The sequence below is a fragment of the Canis aureus genome, chromosome 3 (assembly GCF_053574225.1).
Source record: "Canis aureus isolate CA01 chromosome 3, VMU_Caureus_v.1.0, whole genome shotgun sequence".
NCBI classification, from domain to species: domain Eukaryota; kingdom Metazoa; phylum Chordata; class Mammalia; order Carnivora; family Canidae; genus Canis; species Canis aureus.
In genome coordinates, this window is record NC_135613.1 from 42,361,138 (window position 1) to 42,378,435 (window position 17,298).

Genomic DNA, 17,298 nt, shown 5'->3' on the forward strand with positions numbered 1-17,298 from the left:
AAAATAGCAGAAGCAATGTTGAAAAGAAACAACAAAAGGGGCTTTACACTTCTTGATTTCAAATTTACAGTAATTATAACTTTTTATTGTGAAAATGTACAGTAATTAAGAAAGTGTAGTCATGGCATAAAGACAGATATAGATAAATGGAGTTATTAACTTAAGAGTCCAGAAATAAATCCATACTTTAATAGTTCATTGATTTTCACAAGGGTATCAACACTATTCAAAGGGGGAAAGAATATCTTTTCAACAAATAGTGCTAGGACAACTGAATATCCGTGCCCTACTCTCACATCATGTATAAAAATTAACTCAATTAGGTTTTTGACTTAAATATAAGAGCTAAAACTTTAAAATTCATAGAAACAAAGTAAAAACTTGAATTACCATGAATCATGTAATAGTTTCTTAGATATGATACCAAAAGTACATGCAATTAAAGAAGTAAACTGGACTTCATCAAAATTTAAAACTTTTCTGAATCAAAGGGATGCTACCAAGAAAGTTGAAAAGACAACCCAGAGAATCATATACCTGATAAGGTGAGAGTATTCAGAATATACAAAAGTAAAAACATAAAATCCTATTTAAAAATGGGTAAATGGGGATCTCTGGGTGGCGCAGCGGTTTGGCGCCTGCCTTTGGCCCAGGGCGTGATCCTGGAGACCCGGGATCGAATCCCACATCGGGCTTCCGGTGCATGGAGCCTGCTTCTCCCTCTGCCTGTGTCTCTGCGCCTCTCTCTCTCTCTCTGTGACTATCATAAATAAATAAAAATTAAAAAAAAAATAAGATAAAAAAATAAAAATGGGTAAATGATTTGAGTAGATATTTCTTCAAAGAAAATATACAGATGGCCATTAAGCATGTGAAAAAATGCTCAACATCATCAAGGAAATGTAAATTAAAACCACAATGAGATAATATTTCACACATAGTAAGATGGCTAAAATCAAAAAGTCAGATAATAGGAAGAAGGATCTGGAGAAATTGGAACCCTCACTCACTGGTAGTGGGAATGTAAAATAGTGCAGCTGCTATAGAAGAGTTTGACAGTTTAAAAAGTTAAAGATGGAATTATCATGTAACCCAGCAATTCCACTCCTAGGTATCTAATTAAGAAAACTGAAACATGATTCAGCTATAAAAAGGAATGAAGTACTATTATATGCAACAACATGGATGAAACATGAAAATGTTATGAAAGAAGTCAGTCATGAAAGGTCACATGTTCTATGATTCCATTTATATGAAATGTCCAGAATGAGCAAATCCATGGAGACAGCAAGTAAATCAGTTGCCAGGGAAAGAGAAGAGGAAGAAATTAGGACCAATTAACTGCTAATAGATATAAGATTTGGGGGGTAGGGGCAGGGGAATCAGATAGTGGTGATGGTTGTTCAAAATAGTGAGTATAAGATAAACTACTGGTGTATGCTTTAAAATGATGAATGTTACATGAATTTTCTCTCAATAAAAATGCTGAAATTAAAATAACTATTAGAAATTACATGAGATAATTGGAAGATATGAACAAAGACTATCCATTTGATGGTTAAGGAATTATCATCAGTTCTGAGAAATATAATACTATAATAGTTTTAAAAAAGTCTTTATCTTGGGATGCCTGGGTGGCTCAGTGGTTGAGTATCTGCCTTTGGCTCAGGTCATGATCCTGGGGTCCTGGGATCAAGTCCTGCACAGGCTCCGTGCAGGGAGCCTGCTTCTCCCTCTGCCTCTGCCTCTGCCTCTCTCTGTATGTCTCTCATGAATAAATAAATTCTTTTAAGAAACTAAAAATAAAATAAAAAAATAAAGTCTTTATCTTTTAAAAATAATTATTGAAGTATTTATAGATGATATTTCAGGTTTGTTTCAAAATAATCTAGTATGGAGTACTGACATATGTATGGGAGTATAAATGAAATAAGATTAATAATTATCAAAGCTGGGTAATGAACAGGAGTGCATTATTTTTGTCTCTGTTTGAAATTCTTCATAATAAAAAGATAAAAAAAAAATCCCACTATCCTGTAACTGTAGTGAAATAAAGGATCTAGGAAATAATCATCAATGAAAAAAAAAAACTGAAGAAAGATTAATGGGGAATTTATTATGGGTGGATCAGGTTGATTAATATCCGAACCCCAAAATCAGATCATTTTGTGCTCTTGAGGGGATGCAGTAGAAACTACACAGACTATCTATTAAGTATTCTTATAAAAAATTTGAACCAGAATCTAATCAAGTCTCTAACGTTAACTACTAGTTTTATAGGAAATTTGAAGACTAGAGAATTATTTGAAGGACATCACAGCAAACAAATCAACTAAGTCCAGAATGTGAAATATGCTTATAAAACAAATATCTCGGTTTTTACAAAAAATAAACTACTGTACAAAAAAAGAAGGTGAGGGTGCCTGGGTGGCACAGATGGTTAAGCGTCTGCCTTCAGGTCAGGTCATGACCTCCAGGTCCTGGGATCGAGTCCCACAATGGGCTCTCTACTTAGCAGGGAGTCTCTTTTACTTCTCCCTCTGCCTCTCCCCTGGCTTGTGCTCTCTTTTTCTCTGTCTCTCAAAAGAAAATATAAAAATACTTTTTAAAAAAAAGAGGGTGAAGTTTAACAACATTTAAAAAGACTTAAGATATATAAGAAACATTACAATGTATAAGCCTTGTTTGGGGCCTGATTTTTTTTTTTTTTTTTAAGATTTATTTATTTATTTATTCAGAGAGAGCGAAAGAGAGGCAGAGACACAAACAGGCTCCATGCAGGGAGCCCGACGTGGGACTCGATCCCGGGTCTCCAGGATCACACCCCGGGCTGCAGGCGGCGCTAAACCGCTGCGCCACTGGGGCTGCCCTTGGGGCCTGATTTTAAAAAGCCAGGTATAAAAGGATATTTTGAAACAATCATGGAAATATGAATATGGACTGTATAGGAGCTACTGTTAAGGAATTACTACTAATTTTGTAAGGTATGATAATGGCACTGTGGTTATAAAAAGTCATTATCTGTTGAAAATAATATACTGAAGAATTTTCTGATGCAATGACGATTCTGGGACTTGTAAAACATGCCAGGAAAAAATATAGATATACACACATGCATACACCTAAGTACATATACATACATACATATCTGAACCAAAATTAGCAAAATATTATTAATTGTTGAACATGGAAGTTCATTTTATTATTCTATTTTTTTTTTGAAGATTTATTTATTTATTTATGATAGACATAGAGAGAGAGAGAGAGGCAGAGACACAGAAGGAGGGAGAAGTAGGCTCTATGCTGGGAGCCCGACATGGGACTCAATCCTGGGACTCCAGGATCGCGCCCTGGGCCAAAGGCAGGCGCTAAACCGCTGAGCCACCCAGGGATCCCCTATTATTCTATTTTATTTATGTTTGAAATTTTCTGTAATAAAAGGAGAAAGAAGAAAGAAGGGAAGGAGAGGAAGGGAAGGAGAGAGGAAAGTAGATTTTGAACCAGATCAGTAAGACTACAGAATGTGAACTACAAAATTTCCTAATGCCCTAAAATTCAAAGTTCTTTCTAATTTTAGGAGTTGGCAGAAGTCTTGTCTCAGAGAAATCAGACAAGTTTAGGTTCCAAGAATAATCAGACTTAGAAGCGTTCTACCAATAGTAATGGAGTAATCTAGCCTGGGAATCTGTGTCTAAGTTAGCAAACCTCCCTGCCCTCCTCCCAACTTGCACTGCTATTCCTTCAAGCAGCAAGCCTACTGAGTTGGCCTTGGTAGGAAGTATGTTCCCTCTCTTCCTATCTGTAGCATCTGTTTCTTCCATTCCTTCCGAGGTGGCCTGAATAAGACCATGGATATGATCAGGTAGGTAAATTCATCTGAACTGCCGTTGGCAGCAGTCTGCAATAAAATTCATCTTCATTTCTGAAAATCCATCTAGAAACAGTTCTTGGAGGACAATAACTTGAGCAGCTCAAATACTGTAGGTGATGATACACTGGAACCTTCTTTACTCCTCACTACCCCCCAATAATTTGGGAGGTTTGGCAAAAAATGGTACTAGTCATATGCTTTCCAGATATTAAAGGAAGGTCATAGGGGATGATTCATACCTCTGTTTTCTCCATTAGGAGACTCATAAGGAAAATGACTTTTGCAGACTTGCCCTAACATCATGGTGCATTAATCTCCATGAAGGTCTGTAGCTGCTTTGGGAACACTGGGATTTGGGAGTTTCGAACATCTCTGAGAGAGGAAATAGCAGTAGATTAGAATGAATAGGCTCCACTTTAACCAATTGGTATATAAGGGCCATCTCCCTTCTGTGGATATCAGTCTTCTTCCTTCAGTATGATACTGGTAAGGCAAAATGACCATAAAGTTACTATTAGTTCCTCTGCAGTTTTATAGCAATTAGGTACTCTTAGAATTATAGATATATGTCTTGAATCTCTGATTTTTCTTTGCATGGGCTAAGGCAGCCTCATCAGGATCACTGACATGTGGGTAGACTTGAGGAGCCAGGCTGCTTCAGGGCCAAGTTGTAACTGGAGTGGATGCAAGCATAAATGCAGTTAAAGAGAGAATTTTAGACTTAACACCAGAACGAAAGCTGCCAATTCTAAGTTGTGAATATAGAGCTGCCAACAAACAATGAGGTCAGAGTACAAAAGCAGAAATTATCAGAAATAGGTCAGAAAATAGAAATGTTGAAGAAAGGCCCAGGCTAGATGCTAGGAACCTGCAGTTAACAGAGGTGGCCATACCAAGCTAAATTAAGCTAAATCCCTTTGGTTTAAAGGTATAGGATTGAGCCAAACACAACAATTATTTTTCTAATACAGGATATTAGCTGTGGCACTGGCTATCTTGACACATCCTAATCTGAAGTAAAAATGGATAAAAAGCCTGCCATGATGACAATTGTACTTCACAAAGAGGATGAATTTCTAAATAGCCAATCTTTGCTATTCAAATACTGTTACCATCTCCCAAAGAACGGTTTGGGGGCAGGAAAGAACAGTATTTCATTTCAAGCTGGACTACTCCTCTACCAAAATACCATTCTGACCAAAGAAACAGATGCAGAATTACAGTCACAGCTGCATTCTGTACAGAACAAGTAGGATAATGGTACTCTAAACTGCTAATTACACTGCTAACGATTTTCTTAGTGGCATTGCATTATTTTGCCACTTTTGTTTAAATTTTTTTAAAAAGCATCTAGGAAGTTTTAAAAATGGTAAATTGTTAAATAACAGTGAGTCTTCCAAAGGGAAATTCCATATAACACCCATTTCTTGAAATGACATCCTCATATGGGATTTTGTAAGAGCGCTGTTTATTGACTATTTGTTTTAATTTACTTTCTCACCAATTTACTTGCATTTAAGATTACTGAGGCCATAAGTATCTCAATATTAGTATTTGTATCTAGCTCTATAGTTGATATGAAAAGATAATAAACCAACATATGTCATGATATGCCGGCAGTGGCAATGTACTATGACTAGATTTACAAAAAGTAATAGCAACAGTACATTTTTATTTTTATTGTGACAACCATGGTGGAATTTATTACAGTGTTAGTATTTTATTGTTTAATTATGCCAGGATAGCTTGAGGGAGGTAATTACATTTTTGATATAAAAATGCTGTTAATGTTTTTATTTCAATTTAGCAGATTAGCGAATGCAGATTAAAGTACTGCCACTGTTCCATATTGTTTCTTGTGCCTTTATGTAGCAGAATATTTTTTTCCACAAATAGTAGTAAATTAATTTCAACTGAATTACTTTATTAAGGCTTCTAAATAATTTGCCTCTTAAATGAAAACCTCAATCTGGCCAAGAACATCCATACATTAGATTTACAAAAACCGTTTTATGTAGAAAATGGTGTAGCAATCACAATTATGTCACAATGTTTTTTGACAATTTTTCTATTTATTAAGGTAAATCTGTTAAAAAATTAAAAATACACTTGTTATACAATTACAAATTCACAGGTAAATACTTACATTTGCTTCTAGTAGATGATCCAATTTCAGTGATCTCCTAACACTGCAAACAAAATACATATATATATATAAAATCTTAGATTTATATGCTTTAGGCAGCTATATATTTAAGAGCAATATATATAAACAAAGATTCTGAGTTGCTTTTGCCAACTAAAGCAGAATATTATATGATGAAAGCAAAGCAATTTTCAGGATGATGAAACTAAATTTAATAGCATATTTCAAAATTGTACTCTTCAAGCATTAAAATATTATGAAATAATCTTAGTAAATATTAACATATTTGTGTTTTAAAATATCACTAATGAAAAATTATGCATAAGGACAAAATAATTTACACTCCCTTAATGGAGATGTTGAAAGTATATTATTTGCGGTAATAATGCACTAGGTATTAAAGTATGAACAAGGTGAAAAAAGTTTTGCACATTATTCTAGCTTTAAACATGATTCAGTGTTACCAGACTATGACTTAACTGAGGAACAGATGTTCTATGTCTTTATAAGTCCCCAATCCATAAGAAACTATTTTTTGTCTCTCTCACTAAACTGATTCAGGAACATGCCAGGCTCTCTCTGTGCAAAATCTGTTCTGCTAAACTGGATGCCCAGCTGTTGGTGACAATGCTTAGAAAGGAAAGCTGAATATTTATAATACTTTATTTCGTACAGCTGTCTTCTAAAGAGCAGTCATCAACATTTTATTGAATGCAGACTAAATGCTCAAAGGAGGAAAAGGTCAATATAAATTAAAACTAGTTTTCCCAGTGACAAATGCAACGTTAAAAGTACTTTTCTTGATCCCTAAGAAATAGAAATTACTCTATCTAAAATATTAGAGAATTTGTGCATAAAGCAAAAAAGAAAGAAAGAAAGAAAGAAAGAAAGAAAGAAAGAAAGAAAGAAATAAAGAAAGAAAAAAGAGGATTACATTGTAAAGGTTGTATTACAGAAAACAAAAATTTTTATACATCTTAGAAACGGACTATTCATAAATACTGACTTTTTTTTTCCTGACTATTGACTTTCAAACAAGTGACAAGAACAAGAAAAAATAGAAGAGAGATGGACAATTTACAATCACTATGGAGTAGTAAATATTAAATACAAAAATTTAATCTATCAAAAAAGGGCTCACTTCTTTTGCTATTATATCTACATTAGCTTATCACATAACATTATTTCTTGAGATTAATTAAATCACTTTGAAAACTTACTTATATCTTTTAGAAGTCCACTTGGAATTAATGTTAATTCTCAATGAAGCAAGAAGAGAATAGAGGTATAAACAAATAACAATGGCAAGTGATTCCCAAAAAAAAGTATATATATTTAGTTTTGAAATATAAAGTGCTCTATTTAGGTGTATGAGATATTTTGGTATTTTATAAAATTTCAAAAGTAGAAATCAAAAACTAAGTACACAGGGCAGCCCTGGTGGCTTAGCAGTTTAGCGCCACCTTCAGCCCAGGGCATGATCCTGGAGACCCAGGATGGAGTCCACATTGGGCTCCCTGCATGGAGCCTGCTTCTCCCTCTGCCTGTGTCTCTCTCTCTGTCTCTAATAAATAAATAAAAAATCTTAAAAAAAAAAAAAAAGTAAGTACACAGCACATCATTTTTTATCCTTTGTTTTTAAAAACTAAAATGTAATACTACCTATTAGAAGGAAGCAAACCCTACTTTGATATTAACCGTTCAAAATATTGCTTTATTATTGATGATTAATTCTTAGAGAAAGTAACTAAATGTTTGGATTTAGATTTCCAGTTTAGGTCCTAGGGTTGATCTAAGAAGCTCAAGGAAATATATAAATGTAAACAAGAAAGCGAGCCAGGTTAGACTGTTATTTCCCACTTTAACAGTTTAGTGAGAATCTAAAAACATGATTTATTGTAGATGATATGGTTTTCAGATAATTCAGGCATGTAAACTAAAACCTGGTATTATTTACTAGAATCATGAAAAGATTTAATAGATGTGACTAGGAGAAATATAAGAAATCACTTAATTCATCCAATATGGAAGAGTTAATGTGATGTGCCCACTGTCACACAGCATGAAGGGCAGAAACTCAGATCTCAGGTTCTGTGCATAATAAATCATTGTTGAACTGAGGGGGAAAGGTAAAGAACAAACCTAGCAGAGGATTTTATGAGATCTATTAGAACTAGGCCCGCTGCTAAAATATGTTATTAAATTGAGCACATACTATATGTTTTTATTTTTTTTCCACTCTTTTATACACAAACAACTGTAATATAAACATGAAATTATGTTACATGGAAAAGGATGATGTTAATAGGAACATAGAGAAAGAGACGGTTGAAACATATAAAGGAAGAAGACAAAATTTGATTAGATATATGGGATAAGTATTTTCCTTTAGTATTTACTCGTTACCAGTATTAGTTGGCAATTAAACATGATATATGTATGGTAATTCTGTAAAGTTATAAGCAGTTTTAGGGGTTGCTACCTTGGTTTAAAAAACGGGATGTCCCAAAAGAAATGTCAAATAGACATTTCTCCAAAGAAGATATACTACTGGCCAATAAACATATGAAAAAATGTTCAACATCCCTAATATTAGGAAAAAGAAAATCAGAAACACAATGAGATACCATTTCACAACCATTAGGATGTCTACTACCAAAAAAAACAGAAAATGCAGAAAACGTTGGCTAGGATATGGAAAACTGGAATGTTCGTGCACTGCTGGCGAGACTGGAAAATGGTACAGCTGCTGTGAAAAACAGTTTGGCAGTTTCTCAAAAAATTACATGTAGAATTGCCATATAATTCAGCAATTCCACTTTTGGGTATATATCCAAAAGAACTGACAACAGAGACACAAACAGGTATTTGTATATGCATGTTCACAGCAACATTATTTCTAGTAGCCAAAATGTGAAAGTAATGCAAGTGTACATTAACAGGTAAATGAGTAAACAAAATGTAGTATACATATACAAAAAGGCATATTATTTAGCTTTAAAAAGGAAAGAAATTCTGACACATGCTACAACGCAGATGAGCCTTGAAAATATCATACTAAGTGAAAAAGCCATATCAAAATGGCAAATACTATAATGATCCATTCAAATGAGGTTCTTAAGTAGTCAAATTCATAAACAAAGAAAATAGATAGTGGCTGCCAAGGGCTAGGATGAAGGAAGAATAGGGACTTACTGTCTGATGGGTATGAAGTTTTAGTTTTATAAGAGGGAAAGTTTTGGAGATAGATGAGGGTGATAGTTGCACGCGGTAAATGTACTTAATGTCACAGAGCTATACACTTAATGATTAAAATGTAACCTTCAGCGATGCCTGGGTGGTTCAGTTGGTTAAATGTCCAACTCTTGATTGTGGCTCAGGTCATGATCTCAGGGTCGTAAGATGGAGCTCCATGTTGGGCTCTGCGCTTCGTGTGGAGTCGGCTTGAAATTCTCTCTTTCCCTTCTCTCTGCCCTGCCCCCTGCTTGTGTGCACTATCTAATAAAAATAAAATCTTTTAAAAAATGGTAAACTTTATAAAAAAATAAAGAAAATGGTAAATTCTGTTATATACATATTTACCACAATTTAAAAATAAATACTTTCAAAAAATTATTTATTTATTTGAGAGAGAACACAAACAGGAAGAGGCAGAGGGAGAAGGAGAAGCCGACCTCCACCTGAGGAGCAGGGAGACTGACACAGGCCTTGGACTCCCAGGACCCTGGGATCATGACCTAAGTCAAAGGCAAACACTTAACTGACTGAACTGAGCCACCCAGGTGCTCCTAAAAATAAACAATTTTTTAAAAAGATTTTATTTATTCATGAGAGACAGAGAGAGAGATAGAGAGAGAGAGGCAAAGACACAGGCAGAGGGAGAAGCAGGCTCCATGCAGGGAGCCCGATGTGTGACTCAATCCAGGGACTCCAGGATCTCGCCCTGAGTCAAAGGCAGGCGCTCAACCGCTGAGCCACCCAGGCATCCCAAATAAATAATTTTTCAAATGGGCACTTATCTACTATATTCTAATTTCCTCCGTCCTACTGGTAACCTTATTACCTCTGCAGGTTACTTCCCACTTCCAACTTAACCCAAATTTATACCAAATTTAATTACCCTGTTTCATTTTTAGGTGTACTAAGTTTAGACTCATTGGGATGAAAATTCTGGTTGCTACTGGCATTTTGCTCTTTAGAATTTAGGAAAGATAAATACATTTGACTTGCAATTTCTATCAAGGAGAGAAGAAAGTAACCATATTTTTAGGATTAGTCGTACTAGTAGGACTATCCTTCCCTATTTTATTTAACTTATCACATGGTAGTATCAGGATACTACCTGAATCCTGAACAGAATTCTCTGATTCTATCAGAACAGAACTAGTACATGAGCTTCAGTGTACAACAGTACTAACACTGGCGACAATATAAAAGAAATTACTCTAGAAAAAAATGAACTTTCATTTGATTTCTAATTAAGAATGAGGACTGACACCTCAAAAGACACAAAATTACATGCTTCGAGCTTCTCTTTCATTGTTTTTGTTTTTTTCTTTCAGGGAGAGTGTGATTAGGCAGAAAGGGGAGAGGGAGAGAGAAAATCTCAAGCAGGCTCCATTCTCAGTGCAGAGCCCAATGCAGGGCTCAATCTCACAATCCTGAGATCATGACCTGAGTGAAAGTCAAGAGTCAGACACCCAAATGACGGAGCCACCCAGGTCCCCTTTGAGCTTCCCTTTAAAATACTGGATTAAATATAATTTTAACAGTAGAGCTGAGGGTAGAGTGTGTGTAGGGAGGGAGAGCGATAAACTTGGTAAAAGAGATAAGACTCAGAGGACCTTGATGCTACCCCAAATTCCTCCCCTAAGTTTGGGCAAATCACATAACCTAAGTTTCATAAAGTTGGTAATAACACTGGCCTGTAAACTAGCAGGGAATTTCTCAATGGAAAATAATCACTTACAACATCAGTGCTTCCATTTACTTCTCATTATAATGGTGATGACAATATTGAAAGAATATTTAAAGGATTGACTATACTTGTGAGATGCTTAGAAATCCTTTGATGAAAGGCAATTACCAAATTCACATCCCATATGACTCCTTTGGTGTAAATTGAGATATCTGAAATGATTTATTTCCCATTCTATGTATGAGAATGAGAAAAGAAGGGAAAAGAATCTTTTCATACCCTTTTTAATATATTATATTCTCCCTTTCATTTAAGCCTTTGCTCTTTTGTGTTCAACATTCATGGTAGTCATACAATAATTCACTATCATGTATGGGTGAGTAGAAAGAAATATTACTCTGTTATATGTAGAGATATAGTTACCATGTGAAAGCACCTAAATATTCAATCCTTTGTTATTATTCACAACAAAACTGACCAAAACCTTAAGCAGTTATTGGACAACAGATGTTTTTTGTGTCAAAAGCCTCCTTATTAAAAGATTAACAAAGAATTAGCTAAAAAATTCTTACAGAGGTAAAGGAATATATTTGGGAATACTGACCCCAGAAGATAAATAGAGGTGAAATTGTCACTGGGCAAAATAAGAAATGACCTAAAATAATTTCATTCTCACATGAGTATTCTCAAAAATGAACAAGAAAACATTAATAATTATTTCCTCCCTCAGAAACTTTTATATATAATACATAATATATATACTTTATACATATATATGTGTGTCACCACACATGCATACACATAAAGAATATAAGTTAAATCCCTCTAAAATCTATCAAAAGGGATCACATAGTTTTATCAGAATTAAGTATGGGGAAAAGGTGGTATTTTACATATTTTTGTATTATTGTATTTTACAGCATAAAAATTAATAATAGATTTACAATGCTGCCTACCCTCCCCTTGAGATTCTATCACAATTACTTCTTTTTTTTTTTTTTAATTTATGATAGTCACACAGTGAGAGAGAGAGAGAGAGAGAGAGGCAGAGATATAGGCAGAGGGAGAAGCAGGCTCCATGCTCCGGGAGCCCGACGTGGGATTCGATCCCGGGTCTCCAGGATCACACCCTGGGCCAAAGGCAGGCGCTAAACCGCTGCGCCACCCAGGGATCCCTGCACAATTACCTCTTAAGTTTTCCCTGACACAGTCCACATTGCATTAAGGACTTTTCTACTCTATAGAACTATAGGACTTGAACATGCACCTCTAAAAACTTATGTTGAAATAGTCTATTTATATGTTTGTCTTTCCTCCCTGAACTAAGATATTTATGTCATTAGCAACTTCTCTGGGTTAAACATCCTTGTAGTTCAACAAAAATTAAAACCCCTAGCATATATAGCATCTGTTCATGTTTGAATCCCCAAAACCTGACACAGTGATGGGCACAAAAGTATTATACAAATCAATGATTTATTTAATTAATGTATTTTTTTTTAACTTAAAACTTCAGTCTCAAATTGAGGAATATATTTAATTCCCTTAATTTTTTATGAGCTTCCAAACCTGTTTAAGGTAGTTTAAATGCAGGTTCCTAAAAGATGTCATATTAACAGTCTTATCTCTAAGGTAGTCTTTTATATGGATCTATGTCTTAACAGTTCTGGAAAAATCTAAACTATATCTCTTCAAATACTGACTTTCCTTCATTCTTCTTTTCTAGACTTCATCTAGAAGTAATTTTAGACTTTCTAGTTCCACTTTCCAGATCTTTAAACTCTTATTTCTTAGTATTTCTTTTCTGTGTAGGGCATTTGGGCAATTTCTTCAGATCTATCTTCCAGTTGTCTAATTCTTTCTTCAATTGTATCTAATTTACTGTTTAATCCACCCATTGGTGTTCTGCTTTTCTTTTAAAAAATATTTTGATGAGTTTTGATGGGTAACTTTTAATTTTTACTTATTTAAACTTAAAAAAAATTTCTAGGAATAAGAGTTCTTGTTATCTTTTACCCAGACTTATCACTTATTTACATTTTGTCCTATTTGTTTTACCATTTCCTCATTCACTCGCTCACTGTAGTTCTTTCTTGAATTTCTTGTCCTCTTAAATCCATCTAGTTGAAAATATCTCAAATTGAAAATGCAATGAATACACCTAACATACAAAATATAGCTTAGCCTAGTGTACCTTAAACATGCTCACAACACTTACATTAATGTACAATTAATAAAGGGTCTTACTAATATCAGGCAAAATAATCTAACACAAAGCTTATTTTATAATAAATTACTGAATATCTTATGTAATTTGCTGAATGCTATACTAAAAATGAAAAACAGAATGGTTATATGGGTACAAAATGGTTTTAAGTATACCAGTTTTTCACCCTTGCAACTGGGTGGGGCTGATGGGGAGCTATGGCTCACTGTCACTGCCTGGCACCACAAGAGACTATCATATTGAATATCACTAGTCAGGAAAAGATCAACATTCAAAATTTGAAGTATGGTTTCTACTAAATATGTATTATTTTTGTACGATGATAAAGGAAAAAAATCTTAAGTAAAATCATCATAAATTGGGGGATCATCAATATTTTATATGTATAATCTTTTTTATAAGTCATTGAAAATAAGTTGATGATATCATATACATTTAACCATAAATATTTCGGTGTGCTTTTCTAAGAACAAAGACATTCTCTAACATAATCACAATGATCAAAATCAGGAAATTTTTCTAATATAGAATTGACACATAAGGTATTAGTTTCAGGTATACAACATACCTGATTTGATATGCATATATACTATGAAATGATCATCACAATAAGTCTAGTAATGAACCATCACCACAGCTACAAAATTTTTCTCATGATGAGAACTTTAAAGATCTACCCACTTAGCAACTTTCAAATATACAGTATTTATGAAATGTAGTTACCATGTTGTATATTCTATATCCAGGACTACCTATAAAACAAATAATCCAATCAAGAAATGAGTAGAAGAGGGATGCCTAGGTGGCTCAGTGGTTGAGTATCTATCTGCCTTTGGCTCAGGGTATGATCCTGGATCCCAGGATCAAGTCCTATATCAGGCTCCCTGTCTCCCCCTCCTTCTGCCTATGTCTCTGCCTCTCTGTGTCTCTCATGAATAAACAAAATCTTTAAAAAAAAAAGAGAGAGAAATGGGTAGAAGATATGAACAGACATTTCTCCAAAGAAGACATACAAATGGCCAAGAGACACATGAAAAAATGAACATCACTTGGCATAGGGAAATAAAAATCAAAACCACAATGCGATACCACCGCACACCAGTATGAATGGCTGAAATTAACAAGCCAGGAAATGACAGATGTTGGCACGGATGCTGAGAAAAGGGAACCCTCTTACACTGTTGGTGGGAAAGCAAGCTGGTACAACCACTCTAGGAAACAGTATACAGGTTCCTCAAAAAGTTGAAAATAGAGCTACCCTACAACCCAGCAATTGCACTACTGGGTATTTACCCCAAAGATACAAATGTAGTGATCCAAAGGGGCACTGCACCCCAATGTTTATAGCAGCAATGTCCACAATAGTCAAGCTATGGAAAGAGCCCAGATGTCCATTGGCAGATGAATGGGTAAAGAGGAGGTGGTATGTGTGCATATGTGTATGTATATAGTAGAATACTACTCAACCACCAAAAAAATTATGAAATCTTACCATTTGCAACAACGTGGATGGAACTAGAGGATATTATGCTAAGCACAATTGGTCAATCAGAGAAAGACAATTATCATATGATCTCACTCATGTGGAACTTAAGAAAGAAAACAGGATCATAGGGGAAGAGAGGAAAAAATAAAACAAGATGAAATCAGAGAGAGAGAGACAAACCATAAGACTCTTAATCATAGGAAACAAACTAAGGGTTGCTGGAGGGGAGGAAAGTGGGGGGGGGAAGGGTAACTGGGTGATGAACATGAAGGAGGGCATGTGATGTAATGAGCACTGGGTAGTATATAAGACTGATGAATCAGTGACCTCTACCTCTGAAACCAATAATACATTATATGACAATTAACTGAATTTAAATAAAATTAAAAAAATAAACTTATTGAAAGCAAAAAAAAAAAATCCATCTATCAACAGTCCACAAAGAAATTTTATCACTTGTTCCAATATAGCCAATCCACACCTCTCTCCCTTGCCCCCAGTCTAGGATCCAGTCCTGGATCATTCATTGCATTTATTCATCTCACCTCTTTAGTCTTCCTTAATGTAGAGCTGTTCTTCAAACTTTCTCTTGTCCTTGAATTTTTCAAGAGTATAGGCTAGCTATTTTTGTAGACTACCTGCCAATTTGGGTTTATCTGATATTTTTCCATGATAAGCTTATGCATTTTTTTTTGGCATAAAACAGAGTGATGCTGTATTTTTTTGAGAGCCTGATAACTTGAGGTACATGATATTGGTTTGTCACAATATCAGTGATATGTATTTGATCATTAAGATATTCCCTACCAATTTTCTCCAGTGTAATAAATGAGAAGCCTTATATGTAAATACCTTGTTTCATATAAAACTGTCTCCTAGTACTTTATTTTTAAAGATTTTATTTATTCATGAGAGACACACACAGAGAGGCAGAGACACAGGCAGAGGGAGAAGCAGGCTCCATGCAGGGAGCCTGATGTGGGACTCGTCCCGGGACCCTAAGATCATGGCCTGTTCCAAAGGCAGGCACTCAACCGCTGAGCCACCCAGGCATTCCTCTCCTAGTATTTTATTTTATTTTTTATTTTTTGTAAAGATTTTATTAATTTCATGAGAGACACAGTGAGAAAGAGAGAGGCAGAGACACAGGCAGAGGGAGAAGCAGGTTCCATGCAGGGAGACTGATGTGGGACTAGATCCTGGGACTCCAGGATCACGCCCCGAGCCGAAGGCAGACGCTAAACTGCTGAGCCACCCAGGGACCCTCTCCTAGTATTTTAAAGAGCCACTAATGATTTTCAAATTCTGTCATTCGTTTAAATTTTTAGTTGGCATTTTACTCCAAGGAAGAGCTTTCCTTTTCCCTCTATTCACTTATTTATATCACTATGGAATCATGGAATTTTATTTTATTCAATGGATTATAACTGTTTCCTGTCATATATTTTGATGTTTAATTGTTCCAGATTTGTCAATGAACCATTCCCCTTTCACACTGCCTTCAGTATATCCTATATGTCCATAATTCTTTGATCTTCCTTACCTTCCAGCACAAACATCCTCTGCCCAAGGGCCTGGATATTGCTTTTGCTTCAGTGAGACTTGGCTCTTTTTAATGGACAATGGTATGTAGAAATCATGATCTGGGCACTGGATGTGTCTGTTGCTACTTATGTCATTGCTTATAGGCAATGGACAGAGCTAGAACAGAAAATACACTTCTCTATCTTTATATGTATATTTTTAAAAATCTGTGATTTCATATTGATACCTCTAATGCCAAGCCAACATATTTTAAATTCCTCTATCTAACATTAAAAACCTAGCTCCCATTATCTGGAAAACACTTATCATTTGCTCAAGCCTAGAATACATAAAAACTAGTTTCTGAAGTGCTAACCTAGACCCCCTGCAAAGCAAATCTACTTACTAAGATTCAGTATTTGCATATTATTAATTGTAAAATGTACAAAAAAGTCATTCTACCAGGTGTTAACAGTATTTCTATATAGTTTTAAACTGCATTTTCCTGATGACTAACAAAATTTTTCCTTGCCATTTATGTAACTTTTTAAAAAAATTTATTAGTTCAAGTTTTTGAACTAATAATTTAATAAGGTTTTTTTTTACTGTTCAAGTTATAAGAATTCTTCATATATTCTCAATATAAACTGTTTAAAATATGTCTTATAAATATTTTCTCCTATTCAGTGGTTTGTCAATTCATTTTCTTAAAGATTTTTGTAAAAAGATTTTGAGGCACCTGGGTGGCTCAGTGGTTGAGTGTCTGCCCTTGGCTCGGGTCATGATCACGGGGTCCTGGGCTCGAGTTCCTCAGCAGGCTTCCTGGGGGGAGCCTGCTTCTTCCTCTGCTTATGTCTCTGCCTCTCTCTGTGTGTCTCTCATGAATAAATAAAATCTTACAAAAACAATTTAAAAAAAAAAAAAAACAATTTTTATTTATGTGACACAGAGAGAGGGAACAAGCAGCGGAAGAGGGAGAAGCAGGTTCCCTGCTGAGCAGGGAGCCAACGAGGGGCTCAATCCCAGAACCCTGGGATCATGACTCAAGCCAAAGGTAGATGCTAACTGAACCACCCCAGTGTCTCATTAAGATATATTTTTTAAGTACTCTCTATACCCTATGTGG

At 35.0% G+C, this 17,298-nt stretch overlaps 1 protein-coding gene across 18 annotated transcripts in view; it reads right to left on the reverse strand.

Annotated features, from left to right (window-relative positions):
* Positions 1 to 17,298, reverse strand: part of ITGB3BP (integrin subunit beta 3 binding protein) — a 69,420-nt gene that overhangs the window by 45,065 nt on the left and 7,057 nt on the right. For 14 of the 18 annotated variants that reach the window (XM_077892100.1, XM_077892099.1, XM_077892104.1 and 11 more), the window contains one exon: positions 6,018 to 6,060. The exons of 2 other annotated variants lie outside the window; for them this stretch is intronic. In XM_077892100.1, the coding sequence (XP_077748226.1) occupies positions 6,018 to 6,060 (43 nt within the window). Of the gene's footprint in view, positions 1 to 4,110; positions 4,244 to 6,017; positions 6,061 to 17,298 lie in introns of all 18 variants that reach the window. 2 more of the 18 variants (XM_077892116.1, XM_077892115.1) reach the window with 1 other exon arrangement.